The sequence below is a fragment of the Mirounga angustirostris genome, unplaced genomic scaffold, assembly GCF_029215605.1.
Source record: "Mirounga angustirostris isolate CCGP_5_RB_7025 unplaced genomic scaffold, mMirAng1.0.hap1 SCAF_12, whole genome shotgun sequence".
Lineage (NCBI taxonomy): Eukaryota > Metazoa > Chordata > Mammalia > Carnivora > Phocidae > Mirounga > Mirounga angustirostris.
This window is the reverse complement of record NW_026991720.1, coordinates 2849693-2863889: the sequence shown is the minus strand read 5'-3', so window position 1 is coordinate 2863889 and position 14197 is coordinate 2849693. Positions and strand designations below refer to the sequence as shown.

General features: G+C 55.1%; 1 protein-coding gene across 1 annotated transcript in view; it reads right to left on the bottom strand.

Moving 5' to 3' along the window:
- The window catches only part of CNPY1 (canopy FGF signaling regulator 1), a 36252-nt gene extending 24642 nt beyond the window's left edge, over positions 1-11610 (bottom strand). Inside the window, 1 exon segment of the mRNA XM_045865065.1 lies at positions 11512-11610. Coding sequence (XP_045721021.1) covers positions 11512-11610 — 99 coding nt within the window.
- Between the last annotated feature and the right edge of the window lie 2587 nt (positions 11611-14197).

The following is a 14197-nucleotide window of genomic DNA, read 5'->3' as shown; positions in this document are numbered from 1 at the left end:
TGCCTAGACGTCTAAGTCTTGAGCCCCTGAACACCATCAACCTAGGATGTCCAGAAGCATTAGAAGGGACCTCAGCGAAAAGGGGTCCCCTCCTTGCTGTAAATTATCCTAACCCCCACTGCACATTTTGCATTAAAGTGTGACAACCAAGTCAGCTTGGATTCCAGATGACAGTTCGAGTGCATAAAACAGAATCTGTGCAAATATTGGCTCAAAATAATAAATAGGAGTTTACTTAGATCGATGGCTAGTAGGATACTCCATAGGTAAAAGTGATATTGATATTTGCTTGTTTGTTTATTTATAGCAGGCTGCACACCCAGCATGGAGCCCAATGTGGGGCTGGAACTCATAACCCCGCCTGAGATCAGACCTGAGCTCAAATCGAGAGTAGGGCACTTCACCGACTGAGCCACCCAGGTGCCCCGATAGTGACATTTAGAGAGGAAAAAAATTTGTTCGGAAAGTTCAGTCTGATTTTTCAAGCCAATATGTTAACAGTGAAGGTTTCTGTCTTTTCTGCTTGCCCAAGAGACGTATCTGTAGACAGTCCTGAGGCTATTTCTTTCCCACGGTCATTGTCTTTTTATACGATTCTTTGACAGTAATTCTTCGCCATTTTGGAACCAGGAAACCTTTATATACCATTGCTTTATTTTACGTTGCCTACCATCTCCTCCTAGAAATATTGCCAGAAATTTTTCTTAAACCCAAAGGAGAAGAACTTGCATTGAAAATTCCCACTATACCCTTACTAAATTATCCCATATCCCAAGAATGAAAAGCTTGCCACGTGGATGGAGTACCTTTCAGCCTGGCCACAGGCCAGGGCCGTGGCTTCTCCTGCCCACGGGCATCTCCAGCCCCTGGGGAACATTGCTACAAAGTCCGTCTCGCAAATCAGAAAGACGCCCCAAAGATTCTCAAAGCAACTTAATGTTCGAGTTCCCTTTTTGTTTTTTTTCCAGTTTGTGGCCAAGAGAGAGGCTGGAGGAGGCCGCAGATCACCCGGGTCACAGCGGGCTAGAGAGGCCCGGCACGAGAATGAAGAGAAGACCCCGTGTACCCACCCGGCGTCAGGGAGTCCTGGGGATTCCCACGGCTCACTCCCCACGGTCCTTGCCCAGTTCGAAACCCCGGGGAGGCGCAAGAGGGCATCGAGCCTGAATCCCACCCGCCTGCAATACCAGGCGTAGGAAGATCTGAGCCTGCACGGGAGAAGCAGTCTGGGCTGCAGGCCATCTTGTCACTGTGGAAGTCTGTGAGCGGACCGGTCTTGGCGGCTGACCTTCGCGCGCCAGCCGAACGGGGCAAATGGTCCGCTGCTCTGCCCCTGGTTGCTGCAGTACCCACCAAGAGGATTAAAATAATCTCTTGCCCTTTTAATTTTCATCCCCCGCCGCCCCCCTTCCCTGGGGACGCAGGACTGTTTGATCCGCGGTTGGGGCGGGGAAGGCCGTGGCCAGGATGGGAAGCCCTGTGGTCCCCCTGCTGGCCCCTCCAGGAAGAGCACTAGCACCCCCACGCTGGGGCAAACAGTTGGGCGGCGGAAAGGTGCCTTCGCCCCACCCGGGGCCAAACAGTCCTGCTGCCTGAGGGCCCCCCTTGGGTCCCAGCCAGGCCTGCCCACCCTCCTGGGTCATGAGACCGAGTCTCGCACTCTCTGTTCTGTGACAGGTAGCCCCAAGCTAGTGCGTTTGCTCCCGTCCTCGGGCCTGCATTCTCACCCCGGCCCCCCTGGAGACCTCACAGGCTGAGAAGGAGGCGGTTTGTGGGCAGGAGTGGTTTCAGTCTGGGGGGGTGGCCAATGGCCCTGACCCAGAGGCAGCCCCGGGACAGGTCCTGGGCGATTCAGAGGTGGGGGCGCAGAGGGGCTGCGTGAGACGGGAAAGTGGGTGAAGGAGGACTCGGCGGTCCCGCAGGACCCAGAAGGCCTGCAGCTGCATGGGTTCCCAGACACGGAGTGAGCAAGGGCTGGGCAGCCCAGCAGGTGACACAAACAGGGCGAAGGATCGGGAACCTTCAGCCCTCGCTCAGCGCTCGGCGTCTGGCAGGCAAGGGAAGGTGGAGCCTGTCACCTTTCCCGGAGGGATGCGGTTGAAAAAGGCCTGTGGTGGAGGAGGTGGGTACTTTCTGGGTCAGGAATATTCTCCGGAAGGGGGCGAAGGTAGCTGGAGGCTACCTGGCTAATGAGGAGCATCTGGGCTGAGTAGGAGCAGAAGAGGTGGCGGGATGTGTGGGGGGAGGTAGAGAGCACGAGGACGGCTCCTCCCACCCCAGAACAAGCAGACAAAACCAGGGGCCGGCCCCAGTTCCCGAATGCAGATTCCGCACCCACAGAGTCCCGGCTGTCATGTGCAAACCCCCTGCTGACGCTCTGGGACGGACCCATGTTGGCGCCACGAGGCGTCATCCAGGTGCATCTGCGTGTTTTCTGCCCGTTGTCGGCGCCCTGCCTGCCCTTCCTGCTCCTGCCTCCAGGGAGGTGAGTGCTGCGGGGCCAAGACCCAGGGTCAGCCGCCCTCGGCCAGTGTGGGGCTTCCCGGCTGGGGAGAGCGGAGCACCGGAGGGAGTGTTCCAAAGACCGGGAGAGGCCCGAGCCTAGGTCCACGGTCACAGTAACCACAAAGGTACCCTGGGTCCAAGAAGGAACTTTGGGCTTCACGGAACCCTTGGGACTAAGACGAGCAGGTGTCACTGGAGGACAAAGAAGCCGCGGATACGCAGCGCAAACACCTGGATCACGGTGCTGAGGGCCGCCCCACGGACAGGCCGCCACTCTGCTCCGGAAGCCGGCGGGCCGGGCGGATGGGGAAGCTGGCACGCGGCCCCCAGCCCCCCGCCTCCACCGGGCAAGGGGGGCCGGACGCCTCGGCCCTCTTGGCAGCTGGGGTTCTTTCTGGGACTGAGGTCTTGCCAACTGGATGCATTCCCATGTGACTGGGAAGATGGGGGAGGGGAGGCCATCTATCCGCGGCTTGCGCGGTCCGGCTCCGGCCAGCATGTCTGCACCCCCCACCCCGTGCTTCCTGAGCGGTTCCCAGCACCCCAGCGTGGGAACCGTAGTAGTAGGACGGGGCTGGGGGTGAGGGCTTCCATTTTCTTCCTTCTGTGGCAGCGGACCCAGCAGGCAGGTCCCGGCTGCAAGGTCAGCGGCCACAGTCACTTGCTGGGCCCTGAGTCACAGCTCACAACAGTTCCCCTGAATCCAGGTGGGCCGCTCAACCATGGCCTCTGGACTCTCCCTTCTCCAGCGGGCAGTTCCCTGGTGGTCTGGGTGTGCTGTGTGGAAGCATCTAAAAGCCTCGATCAAATTCCTTTCTGTTTCAAATAGTTGGAGGGATTCTTACTCTCTGTAGAGCCCTGACTGCTAGTGTTTGCTAGAAGAATTGGCCACAGGCAAGAAACCCTCAGGGGTCAGAGTACGGGCGAGGCTGGTCTCACCTGGTAACAGGCAAGCCCTGTGGGGCGAGCCGGTGTTTCCACCTGCCCTGGGAGGCTGACGAGCTTTGGGCTGCTCCGTACTCGAGCTCTGTTAACGCTTCTGCGGAAACTTCGCGCACACACGGAGCCCCGGGATGCGCGCCGTGTCACCGGGCACAACTGCAAAATGGTCACCGTACTGTCCCTTTCTTCTCCTGGACACATAGCTCAGCCGTTTCCATGGCATGTGGGCAGAAGTAAGGCATCTCACTTTTCATTAGGTCTGCCCAGAAAACCTTCCCAAGGAATCCTCCCTCCCCCACCATCCTGCTCATGACCAGGACTCTAAGGACAGTGACGAGGAGTCTGGGTGGAGCAGACTCCCTGCAGACCCACACGGGACCCCCGCGTGAGCAAGGACTTGGCTCCCACCATGGGACACTAAAGGATTATGCTGCACTTTCAGTGAAAGCTTGAGTAGTAATATTTCTCTTTTTAAAGAATCTAGAGAAGGAAAATAAAAGACGATACACAATAAAAGTCACCAAACACATTTTCCTCACAAGTGCACAGAAAGAACCCCAAGTGTTATGGTCTTGAGGACTAGGTTTCACTCCGCTTGCTCTTCCTTGGGAGGAAAGCAAGATGAAGAGCGTGAGCAGACCAGTCAGTGTTTCGGACTGAACACACTAACACCTGTTCATTTCCTAGTAGGAGGTTGGGAGAGACGAGACCTGAGTCCCAGGGGAGGTTCTTGGCCAGCAAGGGCTACAGGGAGAAGATAGCGCCTGACCAGAGACAGAGCTGAAGAGCCACCCAGTCCGATACCATCTTCCTGAGACTCTCACAACGTCCAGAGGACAAGTGCGTGCCGACTGAGTTACTCATACGCCAGTATGAGCCCAGGAACGGGCACTGAGCAAATCAGGAGAAAGCCACAGTATAGCTTTATGTCAAGTATTTCGTAGAAAAGAAAATCACGAGTCCATGCGTGGCTTTCCAACAAGAATAGTGCTACATTTAAGCATTGGGGAATTCTTGAAATGACATGGAATTCTTTTGATTTCTCAAAAAAAAATGAATGCACACTTTGGGTTTTTAAATTATAGTGATAATGTGTTCACTATGGAAAAAAATGTAAAAGACAAGCAAAAAGAGAAGACAGTCACAGTAATACCCAAAGATAACCGCGACCACCACTGTGATGTATATTCTGGAAGATTTCTGCCCACAACATACGAGTACACATAGGGTAGTCTGTACGCACTGGCAAATAACCTCTTTTTTTGCACTTAAAAACTGGAAAACAACTTTCTGGCTTGTTTTTTGGGTTGTTTTTTTTTTTTTTTTTCTGTTGGTGAACTACAGTTTCCTGGAGACATAATTTTATTCACAACTATTATCAAAGTAACATTTATTACAATGTTATCTGTGGGCTGACAATGTCCACAGGCCAACTTAGGGGTGATCCCCCAAATTCCTGCTTGCTCGGTAGAGTTCCCAGCCCTACAATCCATCCACACACCATCTCTTCCTCTTGCTGACCAGAAAATGCAAGGAAGGACGCCTGACTGGTCCCCACCACCATCTCCAGGCTCCCCCACCACACTGGGGTTCCCACCAGCTGCTTGTCCCCCCGACTCCCCGAGCACTCCACACTTAGCACCAGATGCTGAACGGTCAAGAGCCGCCCTCCAGTCTCCCATGAACGGACCCTGCTCCTGCCACTCCCTTCCTGTGTTCAAGCAGGCACCCCCAGGAGACCCGAGTCGGGGTCTCCATCAGTGGAGACCATCAGTGGGCTGGTTCCCTTGCCCAGAGAGGGGTTTAGCCGTGGGTCTTTAAAGCTCTCCTGGCCCTGACCTAGGAGAGAAGTGCTTTGGGGCTGGGGTGGGGCTGGGGCTTCAGGACAAATTTCCCATGTGTTTTTTTTTTAATATTTTATTTATTTATTTGAGAGAGAGAGCATGGGGGGGGAGGGTCAGAAGGAGGGGGAGAAACAGGCTCCCTTCTGAGCAGGGAGCCAGCACGGTGGGTACTCCATCCCAGGACCCCGAGATCACGACCTGAGCTAAAGTCAGATGCTTAACCAACTGAGCCACCCAGGCGCGCCCCCCTGCTTTTTTTTGTTTTTTTTTTTTTTTGGTGGGCAGCAAAGCAAGGTTATTGAGCGATATAGCAAGGTGATAGTACGAAGCTCCCAAGGGGGAGGGGAACCAAGAGGGTTGCCCCAAATCTCCCACGTGTTAAAAGAGGAACATGATACAAAGCTTTCCCTTTCATACTCTTGAGTGTTGTGATGGAGCTTTCATTTCGTAGGTGTGGTTGATTGAATCATCGGCTATTGGTGATTGAACGTTGCCTCCAGCCCCCTCCCCTCCCCAGGGGCCTGGGTGGGGTTGAGAGTTCAACCCCAAGGGTCACTTCATTAGCATCAGCTCTCATCCCTTTCACTCAGGACACTACCCGGGTTCCAGGAGCTCTGTGCCAGGAGCAGGTCTTATGGTTATCACTCGTGGTGTTCACGGCGGTCAGGGTGTCGCTCCTTCCGGGTGAGAACTCGTCTTGTCTACACCACACTTAGCACGGGCTGAACTTGCACCTGGATCCTGAGGCAGAGAGGCCACGGCGTCGGGCCCAGCCGCTGAGACTGCAGGAGCCAGGAGCCAGGCCGCTGGGGCCACCTCTGTGCTGGGAAGACATCAGCCCCCCCGCTGCCCTGCATCCTTGGCCTAGGAACTGCATAGACCACCAAACTCCCAGCTATGTCTGCCATAGTGTATGGTCTCAGACAAGTCCTGGCGGTTTCTGCAGAGGGAGTCAGGAATTACTGCAGCACTGTTTGGGTATTAACGATCTTCCCAAATGAAGTATCTTTAGGCTACTGTCCCATGCTGAGAACAGCCATCTGCTATGGTGGCTTTCAGTTTTTTGGACATGACCCACTTTTTGCATCGCAGCTCGTTACATGGTGTCATGAGATAGCAGTTTCCTTTGCTATAAGATGCATTCTGACACTTTATGTATATTTTCACATGCTGGTTTCCCCCCACCACACCGATTTCATGGCCCACTGGCAGGTGGCAGACTACAGTCTGAAAATCACCAAGGGACTAAATTCCCCTCTGCTTCCTAGCTGGTCTATTACAAAAGCCCATGCCTCTCCTCACAATAGCAAACAGGGCCCCACATACAGTTTTGCAAGTTGTGCACTGCATAACTCCAAGATGCCGTAGGAATCCGGTGTTATACAGGATGTAACAGGATGTGGTAGCTCTATGGATAGCAAATGATGTGGAATCTGTCTAAATTGACTTACCAGCAAATTAAATTAATACCAGTTTGCCAAAATTTAGGGAGTCACTAAAGCTTTCTGAGCCTCAACTGTATTTCTAAAATGAAGCCAATTAGAGGTGCCTGGCTGGCCCCATCAGTAGAACATGCAACTCTTGATCTTGGGGTTGTGAGTTCGAGCCCCACGTTGGGCGTGGAAATTACTTGGAAAAAAAAAAAAGAAAATGAAGCCAATTAAAGTGGCCTTATTTACCTTCCAGACGTGTCAAAAGAATCTACCAAAAAAGGCATTACCTTCTAGTCTACACCATCATCGTTATCGATTGATGGGATTTGCTGTTTGAACTTTGCAAGTTTAGAGAACTTGGCATATTCTCCGTCAGCCGAGGCAAAGCCGGCCTTCAGGCTCTGCATTTGCATCTCCTGCTCGTACCCGACACAGACGTGTCCGGGGCCCCGCCAGGCAGGAGCGCATAGGACTGGAGGTCCTGTGTCCAGTGGACGGACTGTACGTCCGCAAACCACTGACTCCGGTCTCCACCACGAGAGCACAGGTTCGCTTCCACCCCACTCCTGCAGGTCTGGCTGTTGTAGTTTTTAGGAGAGCAGGATACACGCTTGCTGAGCAAGCAAACAAAACCTAACTGCCTCCAGGTTGGATTGTGCTGTGTCGCTCACTGTGTGGAAACACCAGCCGTCCACCCAGTTGTTGAAAACAAGGAAGACGGGACCGAGGAGCCCATGGCACTGCCCCTTGCCACATGGGCTTGGCGTTGTCACGGAGCAGGGGAGGTGTTGGTGGGACAGGCCGCTCGTGCGGCACCGGGCACCGGGGGAGGGCTCGGTGCGCCCTCTGCCCCACTCGCCTGCAGGGACGCCACCGGCAAGAGGAGGACAGGCGCGCGCGTCTCCTTAACAACGTCAGACAAAACGTGGCTGTGTGTGAACTCAGTGTCTCCATTTGGAACGAGGAGCAGGGAGAACATTCCCAGCACAGCCTCGTACATAAGTCTCTGGGGATGGTGGCCCGCGTGCTGCGCGTCCCTCCCCGGGACCGGTACGGACCCTAACACCGGACACCGAAGGCCTCCGAGCTACCTGGAAGATGATGTCAATCAAAGCAAAGGAGACAGTTCTCAGACCCCTGCCCCATGTGCCATCCCCTTGCAGCCTGCTCAGGTGGGGGGGGTCCTCGGACCCCTGCAGCCCGCTGAATCTGTGCAGCAGCTGCGTGTTGGCCTGGCCCCATCACAACTCGGAGATTTGGGGGCATCCTCCCTCAGGGTCTGGCTACCGCCCCCATGCTGGGTAGAGAGCTGGCAGGGGCTCCCGCCTCCGTCCGGGAGCACCCACACTTTCACGCTCAGATCTGTGAGCATAACTCAAAGGAAACGTGGAGGCCCACGGAGCGGTGGTGTGCCTGAGGGGGGCCTTCAGTGACTGCGTGTTTGGGGGCCCCCAGGCTTGGGAGCGGAAGGGGCAGAGCTATGGGAAGTGGGGGCCCAGTAGAGGCGTGCTCTCCGGGAGGAGCTCGGGCCTAATTCCACTGGGGACTTTCCAGAAGCTGTGCCCAGCACACTTGAGAAGTACTCTGAAGATCCCAAGAAGGATTGAAAGCCCCATTCCTGGGGCCACTCCCTGGGGGGTTATTCCCTTCTCGCTCAGCCGGGGAAAAACGGTCAGGCACAGGGAAGGTCTTGCAGGAAGTCAGCTGCAGCCCCAGGGAACTGGGAGTCTCTGCACCTGCCATGGCGCCCCCACTCCCCTAGCCCTGTCCCCGACCACCGGGGCCCCACCCAGTCCTCTAAGGGACAGCTCCTGCAGCGTCCCCACCTCCCAGCATCCTGCTGGTGGCCACGTGGGTGGCCACGTCTGGGAGTCTGTGGCTCTAGCGAGTGACCCCAGGGGCAGGCAAGCCCTTGCTTGTGTGTGGACGATGCTGAGGGAGGAGAGACCGAAGCGAGGGCTCAACACAAGGCCAGCTCAGAGCCAGCAAGGGACAGGGAGATGGCACGGCCCACCAGAACACAGTGGGGCCAGCAAGGGGGCGGCGGCCCAGCGGGCACGCAGGGGCAGGGCGTCTGTGGCCACAGCTCAGGGCTGCTTTCTCCCTGGCCGCCCTCTGGGGGTAGAATATGCCCCCTCGAATCTTCTCACCAAGCGAGACCTGGCCCAGAGTAGCTGGGGCACACGTGCCTCCCGTCCATGCTGCCCTCGCCAGACCAGCCCCAGCACCAGGCCAGACACAGAATGAAAGCCCTGCGTGGACGTGGGCCATCTTGTGCATTTATTACCCACGCTGTGCTCGGAAGGCCAACTCACGTCGCTTCATCCTCTGTCCCCTCAGAACCTGGACTCTCTCAGGGGGCGCTCCCACTTGTGCTCTGAGGAAGGGGAGGCTTTCTAAGGACCCACTCTGCTCTGAGGACACAGCATGCACATTTCCTTTTATCCTTGGAGAAACACAGAATGAGAAGGGGAGAGAAAAAGCAGAAAAATGCAGGAAGGTGTGTGGTGTCGCCCGTCTGGCCAGCCACGTCCCTGAGGCCCAGGAGGGGACCCTGGCATCCGAAGCCTCTCCCAGCCTGGGCGGCTGGTGCGAACCCTCCCTCCTTCAGTGTCCTGCTAGGCGCTTCTTTTGTTCCTTGCTGAATGCCAAGCTGAGCACACACATCCTGCAAGCTCACAGCAGAAGGACAGAGAAATGCCTCTGGATCCACACCAGCAAGAACCACCTGGCTCCCATCCAAGATGGGCATTTGAAGGGCCTGACTTCATGCCGCGAGGCTCCCCTGCATTTCAAGTTTGGCCAAGCAGCCTGCTGGCCGAAGAAAACAACGCCACAGGGTTTTGAATCACGGCAGGGGAGAGTTAGCTGAGTTGGAGGATGCAAGACGTTCCAGTAGCTTCCTGGGGAAGGTTGCAGGGCTCTTTAAACAATGGGGGCCGTTGGGGTCCTTCTGCTGTGAGTTGGCCAGAGGCAGGAAAACTGACCTCCACCCCGACCTCAAAACCACATGGTTCCCAAACAGGGGGGCTTTAAAGACCCGCCTTCTCGGGGCACTGCAGACCCACCCACACGCCTGCTGGGGGGAGCCCTGCTCCAGGGCCGGCGGCACCTCCAAGCGGAGCACGACCCAGGGTAGCACCCACTTCTGGTAGCCGGGACTGTGAGGTCACCCTGGTCAAACCGATGAACCCGGTGGAAGGATGGCTTTCCAATAGCCCTGTAGACCGAGTGTTTCCGGCAAAATCGAACAAGTTATTTCAACCCGATTGACTCAAAGTGGAATGTCCTTGGCAACAGGAGGAAGGGGAGAGCAGGCCTATATTCTCCAGGTGAACATAAGACTCTGTTTGGAGGGACCTGAGCCAGGACGCGGGAGGGCCGGGTGTGCCCCCGCAAGCCCCGTGCGGCCCTCCACCCACCGCGGGCCCAGAGCTCTGCGTACCTGCCGCGTTCCCTCTGCCTGGGACCCTCCCCTTTGCCCTGTTACTCTTTAAAGACAGATGTCTTCCTTTCTCGTGGCCTTGGTGCACTAACAGTGTGTCAGATAGCCCACATTTTAACCTACTCTGATCTTAACACCCCATTCGTTTCCGAAGCTGTGTTGGCCTGTCCGCAAGCATCCTCCCTGCCCTGCCTGACCGTGGGGGTCTGCTTCGGCGGGCGCCAGGGCCCCGGGCTGCTCCTCCGCAGTCTGCTGTGACCCCGTGGGGCCGGGGGGTACCTGGGGATAAGCAGGGCCTGCAGCCTGCAGTTAGCATGATCCTTTTGGTGACACGATCTGAACTTTCGGGGTCTGTCCTTGGCGGACACAACCAATCCAAGAAAGACCTGAGCACCCGCCCTCGCAGATGCGCTGACTTGGAGGAGAGCGTCCCGCCCTCCTGATTGAGGCAAATATCACACCGAGGCCCTCCCTAAAGGCTGTCACGTTCACGCAGTGCAACACCTCATGGAGTCCTCTGCTGGACCTTGTCCTCCCCTCCTGCCTTCCTCTCTGATGGGCGTGCAATCCCAGAAGACGGGGAAAAAGCAGACAGCCCTCTTCGATTATTTGCTCTAAAATAGAGTGCAGTGCATTGGACTAAAGAGCAAGAAACCCCAAACTTGTTTCTGTTTAGCTCGGAGTGAATTAAGTGATGCTGTAGAATAACTTCTCCAATTGTATTTTGTTTAGGATGGCATTGCAGTCGGCTTCCGTGTTTGGAGCATTAGGACCTTAGTGCCAGGCTGGGGAGGAGACGAGCCGGCGCTCACAGTGGCCCCACCCGACCCTCCCAGCTTCTCAGACCCACTGTCAGAGCCGCCAGAGGGTCTCTGCGAGGAAGCACATCCTTCTTTCCCTTCGGACAAGTGCCGGCGTCTGTCCCGGACGGAGATGGGTCTTACCTTCCCACCCCACTAGCAATCTCTGTAGACCTTGGAGGGAGGGGTGGGAGCCTGGGGAGGGTGCTCAGCTTTTTAGTGGCTCCAGTCAGCCCCGGAAGCTGCTCTGGGACCCCTGCTGGCCTCGCCGAGAACCATGGAAGTGCTATTTTTATCCTGATGAACAACAGTGCCGCAATGTCTTCAGACATGACAAGACACAAAATTTAGGTGCTGGGAGAGAGACTTCAATTTCAAGCTTAAAGATTACTTTGGGTCCCCCAGGACTCAGAAGCAATTTAGAGCTGATACCCTGAACAAGAGGAAGGTTACAAGATTAAGACCAACTGCTGTTTGGATAAATGGTTGGTAATTGCCCACATCCGCAATTATACATTGGCTCATGATTTCTTTTCCGCTACCTTTCTCCTCTCCTGCGTCCTGTCAGGATTTATTCGGAAGGAGCCCACCTTGGTCTTCTTCTGCCGAGCCTTGGTGACATCATACTCCACCTCGTCCATCAGGTCCCTGCATGCTAAACCAGGCACAAAGCATCTGTTACCTCTGGAAGGGGCAGAGGAAGGCCCCCTCCGAGCCCTTCTCTAGCTGGACCCTCAGCAAGTACACACTTCCCAGAAACAGGGAATGGTTCTCGTCCTCTGACTGCTTCTCCACAAGCAGAAATGTGCAGAGTTTTCAAAGACAGTCGACTGAGACTAGTTTTCTTTGTATACTCTTTCGTACAGTGTCTTTTTTTAAACCACATACAGTTGACTTTTTCATTTAAAATATGCTTTTTTAAAGAATAGAGAGACCCTTGCTCCTAGCCTGTCAGAGATCCCCAAGCCCCACTGGGCCGCATTAATTACACTCAGGGAACCTCTGCATTATGGGAAAGGTTTGCCCCAAACTGGGCCCTGCTCCCAATGACACATTTTTGCTGGATTTAAAACCTCAGGGAGCCTCTGAAACTTACCTCTAATGGGCTATATGGCCAATTTAGCCCTTCTTTCTAGGTACCTCCTGCCCAGCTGAGAATTGTCACCATTAACAAGTAAATGAAATGATGCCTCCAACATCAGCCTCATTTGCTCAACAGGAAACTGATTCTGGACTTGCTGTCTTTGCCCCAACCGTGGATGAGGGGTGTTGGAGGAACCTGGCTTTCTGAAAGACCCCCTCCTCCCAAGCGAGGCCCCCACCATTCAGGACTGCTCTGGTGTAGAAGGAGGCATGAGCACGTTCTTACTCAAACATTTCAGTCCCTTTGTTAGAACAGCATAACCTTTAAATGCCCGGAATGTGAATTCTGGCACCGGAGACCCCACCACTTTAGCGCTATCTCCTGATCAGACATCGGAACGGGACGGCTGAGGGCTCAGCCCGCACCGGTGAGAACAAAGCCAACCAGAATCCTGCCGGCCGCTAACACCCTTGTCTGCTCCCTGCCTTCCAGGCGTGGACTAAGCTGTGCTCCCACGTGGCGTGCCTTCCACACGCACACAGCCCCGTGAGAGCGACCCCAGGACCACCCCCATCTCTCGGCCGGGACTGGGAGATCAAGCACCTTTCCCCAGGATTCACCCCTGAGTCGCTGGGGCGCGTGGGCCAGCCCGGGCGCCGTCCCGCCTCCATCCCTCCTGGCCAGGTGACTCTCAGCCCTTGTGAGCAGCCGTGGACCACTTTGATTACCTATTATGGAACGATAAGTCCTGTCTGTGTCCCCAGGACCACACGCGTCTCATGGTGGGGACTTCAAATTGTTTTGCAAGCTTGTTTCGGACAGAGTTGTATGTGGTTTGAACCTGTTTTGAATAACTTGTTTTGATCCCAGAAAGAAACTGCTGACACTGGGGAGGCCGTGTCAGGATGATGTCATCAAAATCGCTGAGCTGGGGCGCCTGGGTGGCTCAGTCGTTGAGCGTCTGCCTTCGGCTCAGGTCATGATCCTGGAGTCCTGGGATTGAGTCCCTCATTGGGCTCCCTGCTCAGCGGGGAGTCTGCTTCTCCTTCTGACCCTCCCTCCTCTCGTGCTCTCTCACTCTTTCTCTCAAATAAATAAATAAAATCTTTAAAAAAAACCAAAAGGTGCCTGGGTGGCTCAGTCGGTTAAGCGTCTGCCTTCGGCTCAGGTCATGATCCCAGGGTCCTGGGATCGAGTCCCACATCGGGCTCCCTGTTCTGCGGGAAGCCTGCTTCTCCCTCTCCCTCTCCCCCTGCTTGTGATCCTGCTCTCACTGTGTCTCTCTCTGTCAAATAAATAAATAAAATCTCTAAAAAAAAAAATCGCTGAGCTACTGAGTGCTTTTCAGTAGGAACCTACCGAGCAGCTGTTATCACGTGATCTCACTTAGCGCTTAAATACCGAGAACGCGTGAGGCCTTCCGAAGAGTGTTCTGTCTGGGCAAGTCTGCTCCTTACTCATCTCGGTAGCTCTCGGAAGATCTCGAGACACCTGTTCCCGCCGTGGCCAGGCTTGTGCTGGTGGGCTGCAGGTGTGCAGTGGTCCCTGGAGAGAGACGCTCGGGAACAGCCCGCCTTCCCTGCCCACACCGGTGCAGTGCCCAGCAGCGAGGGACCTGCCAGGCAACTGGCACCCAGCATTTGGCTGGAAGGAGTGACTCGACCGAGGAACAAGCGATAGAGAAGTCCACCTCGGCTACACCTGGGCTTTGTTTCTTTCATCCCACCTTTGCCTGGAACAATGGTGCAATTAATCTATCATCATTGGTTCAGAGTGTGTTATTTCTTTGTTGGCTTATTAAGAGACATTATTGGGAGGGTATGTGCTATGGTGAGCGCTGTGAATTGTGCAAGACTGATGAATCACAGACCTGTACCCCTGAAACAAATAATACATTATATGTTAAAAAGAAAAAAAAAAGAAGATAGCAGGAGGGGAAGAATGAAGGGGGGAAATCGGAGGGGGAGACGAACCATGAGAGACTGTGGACTCTGAGAGACAAACAGGGTTCTAGAGGGGAGGGGGTGGGGGGATGGGTTAGCCTGGTGGTGGGTATTGAGGAGGGCACATTCTGCATGGAGCACTGGGTATTATACGCAAACAGTGAATCATGGAACACTACATCAAAAACTAATGATGTAATG